Source organism: Convolutriloba macropyga, chromosome 6 (genome assembly GCF_964194025.1).
Source record: "Convolutriloba macropyga chromosome 6, txConMacr16.3, whole genome shotgun sequence".
In the NCBI taxonomy this organism is placed as follows: Eukaryota; Metazoa; Xenacoelomorpha; order Acoela; family Convolutidae; genus Convolutriloba; species Convolutriloba macropyga.
Genome location: NC_134473.1, coordinates 6573848 through 6594359, shown reverse-complemented (window position 1 = coordinate 6594359; position 20512 = coordinate 6573848). Strand labels below are relative to the sequence as shown.

The window sequence follows — 20512 nt, the reverse complement described above, 5'->3', positions numbered from 1 at the left end:
TGCCAACAAGGCGGCTCGGTAATGTGCGATCGCACATGATGTTCCGACCCCGCTCATCCACCATTTTGGCATAATTGTCCAACAAATGAGGAACAGGTGGAAAAACAAAAAAAATTAAAGTATTTTTCAAAAAAAAACTGGTGTATGATCGAAACGATAGCCTCTAAAACAAATAACTCAGTGGAGTAAAAAAATGATGCATTAGATTGATGAGATATGCTGATATTAAGAAAGCGAGCGAAGAAGATAAGAAGAACGGCAAAATCAAACAACAACAACAAACAATAATTACATCAAAAAATTTATGTCCGTTTTAAAAAACAAAACTTAATAACAAAGTCAAAATAGCGGCAGATAAAACTGAAAATAAACAAAATAACTTGTAATTCACCAGAAAAAAATGGTTATTCACCAGTTCATAATAAAGCTTGGTAACAATTAGACAAAAAAAAAACAGAAACTTTAAAGTTAGAAAATTCGCTAAATTTAAAAAACAACTATTTTCAAAGTAATGAAAACCATTAGGAACCAAATAAAATATCCCATGTGGTTTACAATTACCAATGCTTCTAAAAAAAGGAATTAATAACTCTTGGTATTCAATTTTTTTTGCAGTTTCAAAAAGAACAACAAACTAAAAATCAATTAAAACTTGCCAGAAAATGCTTTGGAAGCCGTAAAGCCATACTTTGGCACTTAAAACATGTTCGATTGCACCTTAGTTAAACAGCGACAATGTATTATGAGGCCGCAAATTATTGAGAATAAGGAACAATTAGACAAAAAAGAAAAAATGCAAAATTATGTAATACTTTTTTTTTTGAAAAATATTTACTTCCAAAGACATAAAAGCCATTAATTACAAAATGAAAAAATTGAATAAGTTCAACCATTCTTTCAAAGAAAGCCCTTGAGACCTGCAATTATCCAGAATATGTCTTACGTATACAAAGCGAACGTCAAGTATGACAAAAATCAAAAATTCATTTACTTTTTTTTGTGAAAAACCCGTGTGGAAAACAGTAATGTCAAAACAAATTCTCTTAAAACATTAGAGTTTGTGACACCAATCCTTTTTGACACCCTCCCTTGAAATGTATTATGTGACCTCTCATTAATGAAACTAGGTAACAATTAGACCAAAAAGAAAAAAAGCAAGATTATGTAATACTTTTATCGAAAAAAATTTGACTCCAAAGACATGAAAGGCATTAATTACAAAATGAAAAAATTGAATAGGTTCGTTTATTCTTCAAAGGAAACTCTCAAGTCCAGCAATTATCCAGAATAAGTCTTACGTCCACAAAAAGAACGTCAAATATGACAAAATTCAAAAATTAACCTATTAATATTTTTTGAAAAACGGGTTTCGAAGCCTGTAACGTCATAACGAATTCTTTAAAAACATAAGATTTTGTGACACCAATCCCTTTTGACACCTTTCCTTGAAAAAAATAATGTCATCTTTAACCTTTAATAAACGAGACCAGGTAACAGACAAAAAAAGGAACACAATTGCGAAGTTGAAATGTTTATTTCTTTTATTTTGAAAAACAATTGTTTTCAAAGTCATGAAAGCCATTATCTATCTTCTAATATCAGAACATCGGCTCATCTATTCTTCCAGGAAAAACCAATCAAACCGGGTCATTGTACGGGAAATTGAATACGACTAAAAAGACAAAGTAAAAACGACAGTTAAAGACAAAATTAAAAAATTCAATTAAATTCTTCAAGAAAGTACTGTCGAAGCGGCAAAGAACCACAATCTATATCTTTAAAGATTTAAATATTATCAATTCTGCGTTATTTTGGACGCGAAAAATATGATATATGAACTGACAATAACGTGATATTTTGACAAAACTAGAAAACATGAAAAATGGGCAAATACCTAAAAAATTAAATAAAAATTGTGAAATCTAGTAGTATCAAAGCCAGAATACCATAACTTAAGGCGTAAAACCGCAACAAAGAATATATTTGAATTCAATAGAAAGAAGGAGCACTCTTTGATTGCTGACACTTAAGCTACAAAATGACCAAATTAAGAGAAAAATGGAGGAAAAATTCAATAAGCCATTCTTTATTTAAAAATCAAATATTTTAAAAGTCAAACTGACCATGAGCTTTCAAGCAAATCAACTAGATAAATAAAATTTGAGTTAATTAGGAAGCCAATAGGATCTATCACTATTGAGCTTTGATTTGAAATGTTCTGTTAAATAATTAATATAAAGATCGAATTTTTTAAATAAAAAAATGACTGACAATCCGAATTATTTTTGGATTGAGCGGTCCAAGATTGGTACAGAACTATTGCTGCTAATGTTGATTGTGCATTAGGAACATTTAATTTTTGGAATGTCATTGATATAGATATTTTGTTAGTTAAAAAATCAAAAATAAATGCTGCGTTTTTGATATTCAACGAATAAAGTTAGCAAAAAACGGCAAAGTTTTATTTACAGAGCACTCTCAACGGAAATTGAAGTGCAATTAGCCCCTTTTTTAGTCTTAAAAGATTGTGTAAGTGGTGTTTGGGTGTGCAATTCCTGCAAATTTAATCAGAGTGGACTAAAGAAACTTATTTCGTGCTGTTTTTGATGAAGAAGTCTGAATTTTGTGAAATATTTAGCCGGAATATGTGACAAAAAAAATCAACCAAAGTAGCCGGCAATATATTTTGTCTTCAAAAGTAAAATCAACAACATTTTCTTGAAAAATTTTATTAAATTTTATCAAAATTGGCGAAAATTTAGTCAAAAATTCCAAAAAAATGTGAATGAAATCAACGGAATTCACTTTTTTCTCGAAAGTTTAAACCTCGATATCTCCCTGTCAAAAACGAAAATCAAAAAATCTTTTTAATTCCATATTCTACGCTGGACAAGCTTTCTAATGATACCAGTCTCAACTCTCTACGATGAATATATCGATCGGCCAAAATTGACTGAACAAAAAAACCCATTTGAGTATATAGTTCCTCCCCCCTCAAGAGGGGTCGGAACAATAACGTATCGCTGTTGACAAAAAGCTGTTTTGTGAATGTATGGGAAATTTTGGAAATGATCGAAAATTTTGAGTTCAGGGACTGAGCCGGTTCTAGGCTCTACTTACATTAGAGTTGATGGCTTCGTTCATCGTCGCTTCTTTTTGATCATCCATTTGTATTTTGAGAGCACGCACCATCGGTTTCATCGTTATGCCCTGCAACCCATCTAAGATAATTCAAAATACCTGATGATTCACCCAATTTCAAACCCCAAGGGTCATCATGACCTCGAAATTATTAGAAGCCATTGATGTGTTATAGGTATAGAATTAATCTTAACACAAAACAATTGAAGACAAAGCGAATATAAAAATTACTTCTAGTAATTGAAGTCTATAATTAATAGTCTTTTATAATCCAGTAGGTTTAAGATCGTATATTTTTAAAGTTTTTTTGAAGTTTAAACCATAAGCTATTATTGCGTCGTCAGAAACTGATTGAGGCTTTAGGTCGCAGTTTTGTTTATCTTCTATATTTTCATTCAATTCTTCAATGGCTTTTATCTGAAAAATGTCGGCTTAGTGAACTTGCCTGAACGAATACAGTGAAGAATATGATGCATAGAGTGGCTGTCATCATAGTGTTCTTCTCAGGCACAGTCTCATTACTCAGAAGTTTCACTAAGGAGAAACACACCGCACCACGCAAACCACCATAGCCCTGCAACACACACAGAAAACGATAAATATGAATCTTTTCTGTTCATTTTCTACTTTTGGAGTGTTGCATTTGCGAAGAAAATGAGACAATTTGGTTCCCGTTGAACCGATGTTTTATAATGTTGATACGTTTGAGGTCAGATTCGTCAATTGATTTTCAACGCTCAATTTTACGCTCAACTTGTACGCAAGTCCTCGGTTATTACTTTGTTGCAGTCATTTGAGTACGAGGAAAATTTTTATTAACTTTCTAATTCCTGTTATTCTATTTTTGGATATTTGATTTGATTCCTGGGCTTCAAAGATTTGAGTATAATAAATTCTGGATGAGATTACACGACAATGTAACAACATTTGCACTCTTGTTTTTGTTGCTAACCAATTAGAAGCATGTTTTATCGCGCATAAATTTGAATATTCCATGTTCTCAAAAAAATCATAATAATTAATGGAAATCTTCTGTTATTTTCATTCACTTAATTGACTTTTGACAATGAACACAATGAAAGTCGTCTCTTACCATAATGAACTGTTCCTGTTTTGAGATTTTCCTCACTCTCGACAGATTCAGAAAGTAACTGAGGGTCGTCACAACTGAAAAAAAAAACATGAGGGCATGAATGAACAGTCAACTCAGTTCTCTAAAAAAGCGTCATTACGCCTTTAGCTTTTTATCTGGTGGGCGTTTTGTATATTTCTGATACCAATTTTTTTGTCAACGCCTTTTTTGTCAACTTCGTTCTAACTTTCGAACACTATTTCTCCTAAATTTTCCCCAAAGAACTACCTGTTTTCGTAATATTGCTTCAAGTTTACCAAAAATATTCAGTTAGATTCTGATCCGGACTATATGCTGGCCATTGCTTGATCCGGACTATACTGCTTCCAAATCCTTCTGTTTGATAAATTCCTGTCAGCTTTGATTTATTCACAGGAGCAAAAGTTTAATATCCTGAAAATGCAAATTCTCTTCCTAATTTTTCAAAATTTCCAATATAGGATTCCTAGTTTGTCAAGATATCTAACAAGCAATTTTCGTCCATCCAATTTCATTGAACCTCAAGTGATTGCTTGTACGAACCCAAACTTGCTGTCAACAAATCTGCTTCAACTTGTTAGAACACAAACTCCGTATTTTACAAGTTAAATTTTTCCGCAACGTCTGTATGCACACTGTACGCTAGAACTTGATCAAGGCGGATTTGATTCTGTACTTGGCCGTGAAAATTAAACATTTAGAATAGAAGCAACCTGGAAAATGCTAAGAGAACAAGGCACGACACCGTCTTTTCTGTGTAAGAGGAGAACACGAGAATTAAATTTCCATTAAAACTTCAAAATTTTTAAACCGTTATTCACAAATAAAACTTACAGATCAAATTTAACATTTAAAACACCGGTACCACAGTGTATATACATTAAATGTAACGGTTAATCCCAAAGTAAATGAAGCCGTATTGGCAACACATGTATTAGCTCTTGCACTCATGATAACGGAATCTTTAATCTTGAGGAAAAGGAATTCACCAAAATTATGTAAGAAAAACGGAAGATCAGCTCATATTAGCTTATACAAAGAAAGTTTTATTTCAGAAAGTTTAAACCTTCAAAACCTGACGTGAAAGATTTCAACAGTCTCTTTGCTATGCATAGACCCAAAAACCATTCTAAAAACCATATTCTCACTTGAGACCCAAAAACCATTCTAAACGTATCAGGGAGCCTTAGCCGAGACCAACTACTTTAAGTGTGTAAAAACTGGAATCAGACATTTAAGTCCCCTCTTGCAAACAGAAATGGTCCAATCTTGCATAGAAGTTGAGCATAACTTGAACAACAATTTTTCGTAAATCACACCTTTCATAAAGCATAAAGCCACAAAGTAACCACAAAAATTATAACCAGACATGTTTTTATACTTCAAGGAAACTGTTTTATTAGCTATATATTTTTTAGAAATGCAGCCCCGCTAAACTGAATGGAAACAAAAGAGTCCAGCAAAGGAGACCAGAAAACTGTGAAAAAATGAAACATGCTGTCGAAATTATTTCAAGATGATTTATGCCAGGAAGTTTCAAAATATGAGGTACTGCATTCTGCACCCTATTGATTTGTAATGAAACTTAGTTCCTTCTCGTTTTTAAATGTCTGTTAAAATGTCTTAACCAGTGATTCGCACAACAGGTTGTTTTTCACTTCTAGCTTTCCATTTCCTTTCATTTTGATTGATCAAGTAAAATCATTCATTTTTTTTACTGGGAAATCAGTTACAAAATTTATCACCCTGTTTTACCTCTGAATAAAAAATTTAGTCCAAAGCAGTTTCATAACCAAACGATTAATTGTCGTTCTGCAAAAAACGTATTTACGTTGGAGTGTAAATTTGTCATGGTTGATGTACTACTCATATTTCGACAATACGATATGACGCAGCCACCAGTGCGTGATCCCCCAAACACTTCTCTGGTTATTAGGAACTTTGGGGACCATTTCACAGCGGATCCGTCAAAGCTCTTATAAAAAAAATCAATTCCATATCAATGGTACTTCTACACGAACTAGTGAAACACCTACAGTGGTCAAAAAGGGTCTTTGAACAACATAACTGCTTCTACAGCGAAAAGAGAAACTGCCTTAACGGTGCTTTGCAGAAGGATTTTTGCCGGACTTCCAGAATGACAAACACGTAAAAAAACAGACAACAAGGACAATGAAAATCCTTCAATAGGAAATCATTCACACTAAAGGGAAGTGTGGATGTAAATATAAACATGCTGATGAAATAGAAAAAAATTCACTCTGATTACTCTACTTGTGATGAGATTTTTTTGTTTCAACATCATCATTGGAAAAGCAGATCACGCACTCATTGTCATTTTAGGCAACGCATACTCAAAAAAGTTCAATTCTATCATTTTCTATAGCGTAAGATAAATTTAAAGTTGTTTGAGTGGACTCACACGGTAAAGATGAACTGCACGCTTTTTTCAAATCAGTTGACTAAAAACTGAAACACATTCGTGTTTCTATCAATTGTAACAATAGAACATGCGTAAATGAAACGTTCACAGTTGTTGCAGATTGAAATGGACAAATCTTGCGGAAGGAGATTTTTTATGAACTGGGACCAACTCTAATTCAGAGGGGCGTAATGTGAAAAGAATGTCTCGCAAGTTATATCACGCGCGCAATAAAAAATGCTGGTGTTTTCACTAACCGCATAGAATGGCCGAAAATTCACATTATATAATCAAAGCTTCATTGAAATTTCACAGTTCTATAACATTCGAGGAAAAATTCCCACAAAACTCCAAGAAAAAACAGTGATAGTATCAAATTGATTTAAGAAGGGCATATTAAACGTTTACCCAATTTTTAAAACCAAAATATCACTTCCCCTTTTGTGGTAGCTTGAGCAACCAGACTTTGTTTCGACTACTTTTATGCGGGGAGGACCTACAATTTGAACTTCAATGATTTGTTATCGAATGATATATTTAATGTAGAATCACATGAGTGGCATCATTAAAAATCCCATCGAATGTAGAATATATTGTTAATATGGATCAATTCAGTTTCATCTTTTTGGAGGAGTTGTCAAACCCCAAAAGATAGAGAAGAACTAATGTTTCTTAACCGTAACACCGTTTTTCATTACTTATAACATTCGTTGTTTTGTTTTGTTTTCCTCGACCTGAGTCTCAATAATTACAGGTTCCAGAGTCAATCTGTGAGCTGTCAATTTTTCGAGCTAAAATGGAGCAGCGAATACTTGGCTCCAGCTAAAGTCTAGATTATCAAAGACGATCAAACTGTGGCAGGGTCTTTTATAAGTCGAGGTCTAAGGGAAATGGCAACTTACTTGCAAACCGGGCAAGCAGACAGAGTAAGAGGGAAGAGACGACGAATGAAACATTTACAGCCTCAGATCCAGTGACTAATCCAGACACGAACTCAGTGAACTCCATGCCCAGGAAGAGAAAAATGACACAGTCACACGTCGAACTGAAAGACATGGGTAAAGTCAAAGAGAACAAGTGATCAATATTATTTAAAGTGTAATTTTTACTTGTCAACCACATCAAATTAATTGCTCAGTTAAATGTAACCTTTAAGACTTCTTTGATCAGATTATTGGGGATTATCAATAATTCTTACATGATTCTCTAATGATTTTACTTCGAACTATCCCAGGATGGGGTCTAAGACCAACATTGATCTTCTGAACAGACAAATTTGGAATATTGGGCTCCAGACTGGGACCTTTGGACCGTATACACAATATGGAGCCAAAAATCTACGTACTCCTGAATGTTTTTAAACTTGAAAGCAAGCAAAAACTTGGAATAAAACAAAATTTTGAGTTCAAATCAGTTCTCTATTAACGCGTCACAAACCCTTAAGCTATTTAAGTATCTATTAAAATTCATTTTGTGTAGTTTTGATACATGTCTCCACCGCCATTTTCATCAACTCCGTTCCAGATTTCCAGCACTTTCTTCTATAATTTTCAAAAAGCCCTCTTTTTCTTCGTAATTTTTGATTCAAATTGGTCATAAATTTTAAACAAGGAGGCTTGGTAATGTGCGTCTGCATATAAAATTCCGCTCATCAAAATTTTTGGCATAAATGTCAACCAAATGAGGAACAAAAAACCCCCAAAAATTCAAGTATTTTTTTGAAAAATGTGCATGAAAAAGATCGTCTCCAACGCAAATAACTCAGTGGAGTAAAAAAAAACACCACATAAGATTGATGAGATCAGCCATTATTAAGAAATCAAGTCAAAACGAACAACAAAATCAAACAGCAACAACAGCAATCATTAACTACATCCAGAACTTTTTGTTCATTTAAAAAAAAACTTATTAACAAGGTAAAATACTCAGATAAAACTGAAATTAAACAAAATAACTTGTACTTCACTAGAAAGGATATGAGACCACTCCATACTAAGTCACGTTAACAGCTGGACAAATTTTTTTAAAAAGAATTAATTTCAAAGTAATGAAAACCATTAGATAACAATTGAACACATCCAACATGTTTTTGATCACATACGTCTCTATAGGAAGGCATTAAGACCTGCCAATGTTCAATTTTTTATGCAGTTGCAAATAGAGACAACCAAAAATTCAATTAAAACTTTAGAGAAAACGCTGTCGAAGCCGTAAAAGCATATTTTGCGCCTCAAAATAATTTCAATTGAACCCTCATCGGACGCCAATAATGTGATATACGGCCCATCATTAATGAGAATAGTTAACAAGAAGACAAAAAAAGGGAAAAGTCGATTTTAGGTAATATTTTTGTATTTTTTGAAAACAATTATTTTCAAAGTCAGGAAACTCATCAGCTACAAAATGAAATAATTAAAAAGTTTCGTTTGTTCGTCCAAAAGAAGCGCTTGAAACCTGTAATTATTCAGAATATGTCTTACGTCTACATAAAAAACGTCAAATATGGGCAAGAACAAAAATTAGTCTAATTTTTTTTTCGAAAAATCCCTATCGAAACCAGTAAATTCATAACAAATTCTTTAAAAAACACTTGATTTTGCACTTATCACCTTACTTTGACAACAATAATGTCATAAGTGTCCTGTGACAAACAAGTCTAAGTAAAAAAAAACAAAGGAACAAAAATGCGAAGTTAAAAAGTTGTGAAAGCCATCTACTCAAATCAGAATGTAGGCTCATTTCCTCGAAAAAACCAACGAGACCAGTCATTACCAGGGAAATTTCATACAAATAAAGAGAGAAACTAAAATGAAAGTTGAAGACCAAGGTAAAAATTTCAATTCAATTCTTCGAGAAAAGGGTATCGAAGCCGTTAAAACCATAATCTAAGTCCTCAAAGACTTTTATGTGTTCAATTTTGTCTAATTCTGAACAACAATATTGTAGTACGTGAACTGTCAATAGTGTGTTAAGGTGACAAAGTGAGAAAAACGTGAAAAATGCGCAAATGACAAAATCACAAAAATTTCGTTAAATCTAATAAAATCAAAGCCAGAAAACCATAACTTACCGCGTCACACTGCCAAAAAAATCAAATTTGAGTTCAGTAAAAAGACGAGGAAGAAGAAGAAGCATTCTTTTTTTTCTTACACTAAGCTACAAGTAGACCAAATTGAGAGAAAAATAGTTGCAAAGTTCAATAAGCCATTGTTTATATAAAAGTCGACCATTTTTAAATGTAAAAAAAAACGACCATAATCTTTCGAGTAAAGAAACTATGTGCAATAATTTGGAACTGGTGGGGAAGCCAATTGGACTTATCAACAATTAGCTTTGATTTGAAATGTTCTGTTCTTTAACTAACCTAAGAAAGATCAAACTCTTTTTGAGGAAAAGACCGACTGAATACAACCCAAATTATTTTTGAGTAACAGTCCAATATTGGACCAAGACTAGCCTTGCTATAGCTGTTTCTCCAATCAAAACACTTAATTGTATTGAATGTTATAGATCTAGATAATTTGTTTGTTGAAAGTTATGCTGCGTTTTTGATAATCATGGAGTAAAGTTAGCGAAATTTGGCAAAATTTAAATTCTAGACTTTTTCCTTTGGAAGTGGTGGCAAGAATACCACCTTCTGTAGTTTACAAAGATTGTGTTTGTTGTCTTTGTGTGTGTACTTCTGGCAAACCTAATCATAATGATCTAAAAAAAGCAGGTTTTGGAAATTTTTGATGAAAAAAGCTGAATTTTGAAATATTTAGCCACAATTTTAACTTAAAAAAAATCAAAGTAATAAACAATATTTTTCGGTCTTTAAAATTAAAGCCAGCAGTACTGTTCTTAACAATGTTTACATATATTAGCAAAATCGCCGAAGTTTTAGGCAAAAATTTCGGAAAATGTGAACAAAAATGGCGCAAATTGGTCTAATTTTCACAAAAATTTAAACCCCGATAACTCGCTCACAAAAAAATCTTTTTAATTCTATATTCTACGCTGGACGGGTTTTATAATGATAACACTCACAACTCCTACGATCAAAATTTCCAGCGGTCAAAAACGTCTGAGCAAAAAAACCATTTGAGTATATAGTTCCTCCCCCTCAAGAGGGGTCGAAACATTTGCTGTCCGATCCAGAAGATGATATCCCGGCCATTTCGATAACTTCCCTTGTAAAAATTTTTGAAGAAAAAGCTGAAACCTTTGATTTATTCACAAGAGCACTACAATGCTAAAATTACTTCGTAAAACTTCGTACTACTTCGTTGAGTATTATAATGTTAAAAAATACTTCCTAATACTTGTCCATCTAATTTTGTTTAACTCCAAACAAAGCATGAGTAATTAAAATGTTTGTCTACTTTTGGCCTACTTCGATTTGCTGGACAAATTTTCACAACTCCGTCTCCGGAGATTGGAAATTTGCAGTCAAAAAGAGTTGCAAGCAGTAAAAGGTTAAAGGAGTTTAATCATTTTTTCTGTGTGTGGTAAATTACGTAATAAAAATACTTATTTAATTCAATTATTAACCATTGAGTGCCCTCTCATAATTTAGTTTTTGATTTAAACGATATTTCAAAACAGAACACCTGAGTCACTCAGTTCAATTATATTATTTTGTAATTTATTTAATTCTCAATTTTTTCACATGAATTTTAAGGGGCGTAAGATTTTAGGCGAAAATTGGATCAAGCGAAAAGAAAATTTTGTATCAATTAGTCAAAAATTTTGAACTAAAGTTTTGTGGAATTTGAGAGAACACCAATTTAAACAATTAGGGATTACTCCAACATCCACTTGACGTTATAATATAATTAAATAATTAACTTAGCCTAACTGTTGTGATAAACTTATTAAAGTTTCCGGTTGGATATGACTAATGAATGTGAGATGACAATTCAGACCGAAGAAAGAAACCAACAAGAGAGCAGCGAGGAAACTGCGACTAATGTAACCATTGACATACCAGCATTGAGATTTCACGACAAAACACCAGTTCCGAAACCCAGTTCCAAAAGGGCTCATACAGAGTTATCACCAATAAATAATGTGGACGAACAACAAACTGACACATGAAAATCTATCGAGGAGGCAATCAAAACTTCAATTGAAGCAGCTATCCCGTCTCTTATCCAGCGAATCTGAAATAATTTGAAGGCAAGGATAAGTGAAACAATTGACACTGCTGTAGCCAAGGCGTAGAGGAAATTCTGGAAAGTGCCTCGGCCGACAACAATACAGTTGAACGAAAAGCTAAACTGCAAAGCCTATGTGAAGCAGAACAGCTAGAGACCTATAACCGATAGGAGAACCTGAAGATTTTCAATGTTGACGAAGAAATTCGCAAGGACAAAAACGGCTTCCCTATCTCTGAACCTCCTGAGTCTACTATAAAGAAAGTCTTACAAATTACAAAAACTTAGGGGCAACTGTAGACGTCAAGAACATATCAATTGCCCTGCAAAGAAGGGAACGAACCCCATCATCGTACGGTTCTCCCGAAGAAAAGCAAAAATTTACACTAAGAGAAAATTTTTCGAGAATGGCAGCCAAGTCAAAATATTTGAAGACGTCAGCAGAGCGAGACGAGACAACATTTCATAAACATGATGAGAAGTGACAACAGAATTGCTGCAGTATGAACCAAGGAAGGCAGTCTACTATACACATTCCATAATGGCAGAATTTTTGAAGATTTATAATCTGTATGATGGTGCTATTGCCATAAACTATGATGTTGAAGATGCTTTACAGTGTTTTTGTAGGCAGGTATTTCCTGCCGGTAACTTATTACTCCCCCTATATCCTACCGATTGCCTTCTCTCCAATTCATTTATCTGTTCTGCATTTAAAAATCAGATCCTAAAAAAGTCACCTTGAGGAGCTGGAAGCACTAGTTTTAAGCATCGAGTCTCAGCCTGATGTTATTTGTTTAACTGAAACATGGCTAACCGGTAATGATCATCTCCTGAGCTATACCCTTAAGAGGTACAACAATATCATTACCAAAAATAGGGAAACAACCTCGAATGGAGGTGTAATGATTCAAGTAAAAGAAAACTGCACCATCCTTAGACAAAGCCTTCTAGACTTTGATGAAGCAATCTCCGCAGATATAGCGCTTGGGAGATATCGATATAAATTAGTTATAATTTAAAATAAATTGCGCACCAACAAAATAAACTTTATAGAAAAATTGGATGAATATTTAGAAGAAATTAACTCACTCAGCGTTCCCGTCGTGATCTGTGGTGATTTCAACAATGACACTCCTACTACAAATCTGGTCTTTAGTAAAAATAAAAATGCAATGATTGCGAACTGATTTCAAATACTGCCGCAAAATCCTAAATGTGTCACCGAAAATTGAAAACATGCATTGACCATTTTATCTACCCAAATGTGCTAAACCCAAGCTTCGAGGTGTTAGGGAATGAGGTCATCACAAATCACTAGCTGATTCTAATGAAATGAGACGGTAAAACGGATTGCTTACCTTCAAGCCAAGTGAATAGAGACACATCCTTCCTATTAAACCATCGAAAAACAAAAAGATTCAATAAAAGACTAACTGAAAATTTCAGACACACTCAAAATCAGCTGAGGTTTGAACCAGGCGTGGAAAAAGCGTTCCAGATCATTCATTATACATTCGATGCAACACTACTTGAATTTTCCGCCTTGAAATTGGCTAAAAATAAAACAGACAATCCCTGCCTGGTTTGATAATAAACTGAAAAATCTTAGATCAAAACAAAACAAGGCTTACAAAAATTGGCAATCGGACGCCACAAATGAAGCTCTCAAAGTGAATTTCCAGGAATTTCGTAAAGTTTTTAAAAGTTCCGTCAAAAAATCAAATAAAAGTTTTTCTTGGAATAAGTTTAATAGTTGGATCGGAGATACAAGGCAAATCTATGAACTCGTTGAAGACATAAACGGCAATGTGAAAACAAAAAAAAACATAACCCCTCTAGATATTATTGTAATTAAAAACAACCAGACACCTACTGAAATAGCTAATCAAACGATTGCTTTACTAGCGTAGCGGATTCTCTCACAAAAGACATCCCCAAAAGTCCATTACCATTAATTGACGCGTAGATAAACAAGCAGGCTCGGTAGTGTGCGTTCGCACCATAAGTTCCGACCCCGCTCATCTACATTTTTCACTTAATTGTCTACCAAATGAGGAAGAGATAAAAAAAATAACAAATCAACATATCGTTCAATAAACTATTAGAAAAATAAAACAATCTACTCTAGAGGGCCTATGCGACCAGTGGCTACCATAATATGACTACCAGAAAAGACGGCAGTGAAAATCAAATAGTTACAAACATTAATTACGACCAAAACTCCTTGTCAATTTTTTGAAAACCTTAATAACCAAATCAAAATGGCATCAGATAAAATCTATAATCAGAGGATTAACGGGCACTTTTTTGGAATAAAATATGGGACTTTTGCTCAATGCGACTTGGCAACAAGTCGACTAGAAATGAGCAAAGGGGGCAAAGTTCATTAAAACATTGTTTTTTTTTAAAAAAGAATTAAATTCGAACTGATTAGAATCATTACGCATCAAATGAAATCATTGAGAGAGGCTTTTATACCTAGAAGATCATTTGAGGAAAACAAAGCAGTTATGATGAGCAAATTGTATTTCAATAGATAAATGATGTGAATTGTATATAGAGATGCTTAGCTACAATTTAATAGAAATAAAATTGGCAGATCTCAAAAATATATCTATTTTTTATTTAAAACAAATATTTTCAAAATTGATAGACAACAAAATCCTTCGACTAAAAGAGTAGAGAGTTTGACTTTCAACTACTCGGAAAACTAATTGCGACTGTTATTATTGAGACTAAATCTTAAGACTATAAAATAACATTAAAAACAAGCGGAACTAATAAGTTCACAAGCAAATTTACTAAACCAGTTTTGAAGCCAATAAATTTATAAAATAATAACCACGAGAATCAAACATCTTCATTTGCGTCTCTTTTGACCATCATAACGCCTTTTTAAAAAACGACTATCACAAAATGACAACAAAAAGAACCGCAAAAACTGAAAAGTATCTAAACTTCAAAAAAAATTCTGAAACAAATTGTCTAAGCCCTGAAGACATAATTTAAAACAATTAAACTGCAGAAAAATAAATGTTTGATTCCACAAAACTTCAAAAAGCTCTAAATAATTAGGCTAATTTACGAAAATAATACAATCTGGTCTTTAGTAAAAATAAAAATGCAATGATTGCGAACTGATTTCAAATACTGCCGCAAAATCCTAAATGTGTCACCGAAAATTAAAACATGCATTGACCATTTTATCTACCCAAATGTGCTAAACCCAAGCTTCGAGGTGTTAGGGAAAGAGGTCATCACAAATCACTACCTTATTCTAATGAAATGAGACGTTAAACCGGATTGCTTACCTTCAAGCCAAGTGAATAGAGACACATCCTTCCTATTAAACCATCGAAAAACAAAAAGATTCAATAAAAGAATAACCGAAAATTTCAGACACACTCAAAATCAGCTGAGGTTTGAACCTGGCGTGGACAAAGCGTTCCAGATGATTCATTATACATTCGATGCAACACTACTTGAATTTTCCGCCATGAAATTGGCTAAAAATAAAACAGACAATCCCTGCCTGGTTTGATAATAAACTGAAAAATCTTAGATCAAAACGAAACAAGGCTTACAAAACTTGGCAATCGGACGCCACAAATGAAGCTCTCAAAGTGAATTTCCAGGAATTTCGTAAAGTTTTTGAAAGTTCCGTCAAAAAATCAAATAAAAGTTTTTCTTGGAATAAGTTTAATAGTTGGATCGGAGATACAAGGCAAATCTATGAACTCGTTGAAGACATAAACGGCAATGTGAAAACAAAAAAAAACATAACCCCTCTAGATATTATTGTAATTAAAAACAACCAGACACCTACTGAAATAGCTAATCAAACGATTGCTTTACTAGCGTAGCGGATTCTCTCACAAAAGACATCCCCAAAAGTCCATTACCATTAATTGACGCGTAGATAAACAAGGAGGCTCGGTAATATGCGTTCGCACCTTAAGTTCCGTTCCCGCTCATCTACATTTTTCACATAATTGTCTACCAAATGAGGAAGAGATAAAAAAATAACAAATCAACATATCGTTCAATAAACTACTAGAAAAATAAAACAATCTACTCTAGAGGGCCTATGAGACCAGTGGCTACCATAATATGACTACCAGAAAAGACGGCAATGAAAATCAAATAGTTACAAACATTAATTACGACCAAAACTCCTTGTCAATTTTTTGAAAACCACTAATAACCAAATCAAAATGGCATCAGATAAAATCTATAATCAGAGGATTAACGGGCACTTTTTTGGAATAAAATATGGGACTTTTGCTGAATGCGACTTGGCAACAAGTCGACTAGAAATGAGCAAAGGGGGCAAAGTTCATTAAAACATTGTTTTTTTTAAAAAAGAATTAAATTCGAACTGATTAGAATCATTACGCATCAAATGAAATCATTGAGAGAGGCTTTTATACCTAGAAGATCATTTGAGGAAAACAAAGCAGTTATGAGGAGCAAATTGTATTCCAATAGATAAATGTTGTGAATTGTATATAGAGATGCTTAGCTACAATTTAATAGAAAAAAAATTGGCAGATCTCAAAAATCTATCTATTTTTTATTTAAAACAAATATTTTCAAAATTGATAGACAACAAAATCCTTCGACTAAAAGAGTAGAAAGTTTGACTTTCAACTACTCGGAAAACCAATTGCGACTGTTATTATTGAGACTAAATCTTAAGACTATAAATTAACATTAAAAACAAGCGGAACTAATAAGTTCACAAACAAATTTACTAAACCAGTTTTGAAGCCAATAAATTTATAAGATAATAACCACGAGAATCAAACATCTTCATTTGCGTCTCTTTTGACCATCATAACGCCTTTTTCAAAAACGACTATCACAAAATGACAACAAAAAGAACCACAAAAACTGAAAAGTATCTAAACTTCAAAAAAAATTCTGAAACAAATTGTCTAAGCCCTGAAGACATAATTTAAAACATTTAAACTGCAGAAAAATAAATATTTGATTCAACAAAACTTCAAAAAGCTCTAAATAATTAGGCTAATTTACGAAAATAATACAACCTTGTAAAATACGAAGAAAACGCAAACCAGAACAAAAAGGGATACTTTGAAGACTACTATTACTCTTATTTTAGAAATCTAATTTGAAAATCAAACAACCATTCGTTATTTACCGATATCAGTTATTAAGTTCATTTGTTCTATAGTTGGCCACTGAGACCTTTAATTACACAATCTTTGGCATATGACAACAAATATTAACAACAAAAAAAGAGCGAAAATAAAAAACTGTACCAATTTCTGCAAGAGAACGGTGTCGCAGCCCTTCAAACCATATGTTATGAAAACAGAAATTATATTCAGTTTCAAATGTTGTAAAACTTTTTCCAGTTAGATTGTTAAATACTGCAACAATTTACAAAAGAAACAAAAACAACAACAAAAATGGACAAGTGTGCACAAAAATTAGAAAATTTTGTAAGAAAACTCGTAGTACCAAAAGCAACAAAACCTTCTATTAAAACAATCGGCCACAAAATTAGTTTGTATTCTATACGGAGGAAAGGTTGGACCTGTATTTACTGAGAATAAACAAAATGTTGACTAAAATAATATAAAAAGATCACAAAATCAAAAAATCAACGAGACATTAGGTAAAACAAATACATTCAATAACATAAGAGACATTAGGTAACAACCGAATGAATGAAAAGGTTCACTTGCACCTTTTGAGGAAGAAATTGAGATCTTTGAGTGGTTAAACTTAAAAATCAGTCTGCCAAAAGAACGACAATTGAAGGCAAAGACAAGAATTCAGTTAAATTTTACTAAAACTGTTCCTCAAAGCCATTAAAACCCTTTTGTCCTCTGAAAACAAATTGTATCTACATTCGGCCTCACATTTACGTAAAATGGAGCTGTCATTAACGGAATCCGTGAACAAAATATATTGTCAGTAATTAACATTGAAAAAAAGCAAAATATTCTGAAAAAAGGCGGCATCAAAATAAAAACCAAAAATTCTCTGAATCTAAGAATCCATGATATTGTCGAACCTCTCACAGATTTTTGTCGCGCGACCAGCAAACCGAGCAAGTGTTTCTAGCGCTTTTTGGATTAGACCAATTGTTGCGTGGAATTCTTCAAATATTAAAAAAATTACGATGAATTTTGTATAATTATCGAGTTAAATCTGCAAAAAACGTTTTAATTCCAGAACACTTTCATACGGCACCTAATTGTAACTAGGGCTCTTCTTGAGATTAGAGAGTCTGTTTTAAGGTTTCTAGGTCACTTAGTCTGGTAAACTTTAACAAAGTGGACCATAAAAAGCATAATTTATGTCATTTTTGATGAAAAAAAATTGAATTTTGAAAATTTAATCAAAAATTTTAGCCAAAAAAACTTCAATCAAATAATTCAGCAACGCTCTTATATCTCTTACGGTAACAAAATCACTCTGCCGTTTAAAATTTTAACTTTATTTTGAATTATATTAGCGAAATTGTGCCAAATTTTAGCAAAAACTACTGAAAATGTGAACAAAAACAGTCGAATCTTCACAAAATTTTAATCCACAATAACTCCCGGTAAAACACGGAACTCGAAAAAATCTTTTTAATTCCGTATTTTACGCTGGACGGGCTTTTCAATGATACTACTCACATTTCTCTACGATGAATATATCGATCGGCCAAAATTGACTGAACAAAAAAAACCCAGTTGAGTATATAGTTCCTCCCTCCCCACTAAAGTGGTGGTTGGAACAATAAATGTTTCTTTATAATGTCACTCCATCAAAAATAAAACGCTTCGATAGTCTAGACAAAAAATCATCTTCAGGGGACGACTACATTCGTAACCTCATTCTGAAATCAGTTACTTATGAAATGTTTCCTTATTTGGTCTATCTCAAAAATTTGTCTTTACAAATAGGCAATTCCCATCAGAACTGAACACGCCCTTCTCGATGAACGTCTTTGTAAAACAAAAGTTGAGTGAATTTCGATAAAATACCGTGCCAGCAATCTACTAAACCTTCTCAAATGCAAAGGAATACAGCCTCCAGAAATACATCAAATGATTATCAAAATTCGAAAAATTATCACAAAAATAAAAAATATATTTTTGTCTCAAAAAAATGACCAAGTGAAACAAATATTCAGCTAAATTTTTTTTCCAAATGTTAACACACTTGGCTGCATGCTACAGGAGGTTGAACTTTGAGCCCTGAATATGGCCTGATTGTTTGACTCCTCCATCTTTTCTAGTTTGCTAGATATCGCCATTTTTCGATTTTTTTGAAATTTTCCAAAAAACTTGAAATTCAAAAAAAAACTATTTTCAATTTCCAGCCTTCTCCTCCATGATCAACGCCTTTATTTAGAGTGAGCTGGCAAGCTGAATTCCGTCCTCAATAATTTAAAGATGAAAATTTTTCGACCAGAAAACAACATGAAAAAGTTATATAATTTTTTATTTTGTTTCCCATAAGCTGTTATAACTTAATTCTGCCATCAATAAACAGTGTGTAACGAGAGCGGTTACCTGGAGGGTCGCAAAACCCGTTTTGCCGTCGTTTTAACTGACTCTTAACTGACTATAACAATTAATTGCGTAGAAAAATACCTGAAAAAATCTATCAGATTCTTGATTTTTGAGGATTTTCACGAAGATTTTCACTCCAACTCCGCCAATTTTTTGTGCATTTCTGTGACCGATTTCCATTAAAAATATTAATAGGTAGTACAAACATTCTTCATTTTTCTTTGTTAAAATCAAAATCAGTGGCTGTGATGACACTTAGGGGAAATAAAAGAGCTGCAAAACATTGAAAACATTGAATACATTTTTAAGTACTTTCAACAAATCGTTTGCAAGTAAAGACGACTAATTGGGATTTTTAAATAGCTGCTTCAAGTGTTCTAATTGCTCTTCGTCTAATTTCCACAAACTATAGTTCAGGATTTCTGCCTAATGGCAACAAAAATTTTGTTTGTCTAATTGAGTTTTCGCCTTATATCCTATCAGTTTAGCTGTTTTAGCTCTCATGTTTTTTAAACTAAGCGATATTCAGCAATGTGGCCTCGAGTCCTACTATTTCTGTAAATAGTTTTTTGTATAAAATTTTCGCCGCAAAATTTATTTTTACTTAAGTGTGGTGTACTCGCTCCATAAATCAACGCCTGGAAGTGAAGTGCAATTTTTGTTCTCGACACTGTAAGCTCAGAAAACGAGAATGGAATCTTTTGTAAATATTCCAATATTCACAAACTTTTTTTACGCTTTACCACGCACAAATCACGCTTAAGTGGCACCAATCTTTGTTTTAGTGCAGAAATCACGCTGTTCTTAGCTTTTTGATACCATAGCGTAAATCCGATTTGGTTATAGCTAATCAGCTATCAGAGAGCTGAGAAGCAACACAACCATATCAATACACTATGAGGCCTATCACGTCTCCTGTCGGACATGGACGGTTATCAACAGCTGCTTTTAAGATTCACAAATTTGTTTTAATTGTAACAGATGGAATGTGGTCAGATGATGAAAAAGCAGATAGCATAAAACTTGTCTTGTTAATTGTTTCAACATCTCAATGTTTTCCTGTCTCAGGAATTGTAAAAATCATTAATTTAGATTTCTTTTTATAATTTTGTATAATTTTTCACGTGCACGTGCTAAGTGGGTCCAAGAAGGGCAAATA

The 20512-nt window shown here is 33.0% G+C and overlaps 2 protein-coding genes across 2 annotated transcripts in view; one reads left to right on the top strand and one right to left on the bottom strand.

Moving 5' to 3' along the window:
• The window catches only part of LOC142341457 (exosome complex component RRP46-like), a 360653-nt gene that overhangs the window by 133163 nt on the left and 206978 nt on the right, over positions 1-20512 (top strand). The gene's annotated exons all lie outside the window — the stretch shown is intronic.
• LOC142341454 (Na(+)/H(+) exchanger beta-like) overlaps positions 1-20512 on the bottom strand; it is a 108614-nt gene that overhangs the window by 45221 nt on the left and 42881 nt on the right. Inside the window, exons 11-14 of the mRNA XM_075392408.1 lie at positions 7577-7719; positions 4235-4308; positions 3587-3715; positions 3121-3210 (exon numbers count right to left, since the gene is read on the bottom strand). Of these exons, the coding sequence (XP_075248523.1) occupies positions 3121-3210; positions 3587-3715; positions 4235-4308; positions 7577-7719 (436 nt within the window). The remainder of the gene's footprint in view (positions 1-3120; positions 3211-3586; positions 3716-4234; positions 4309-7576; positions 7720-20512) is intronic.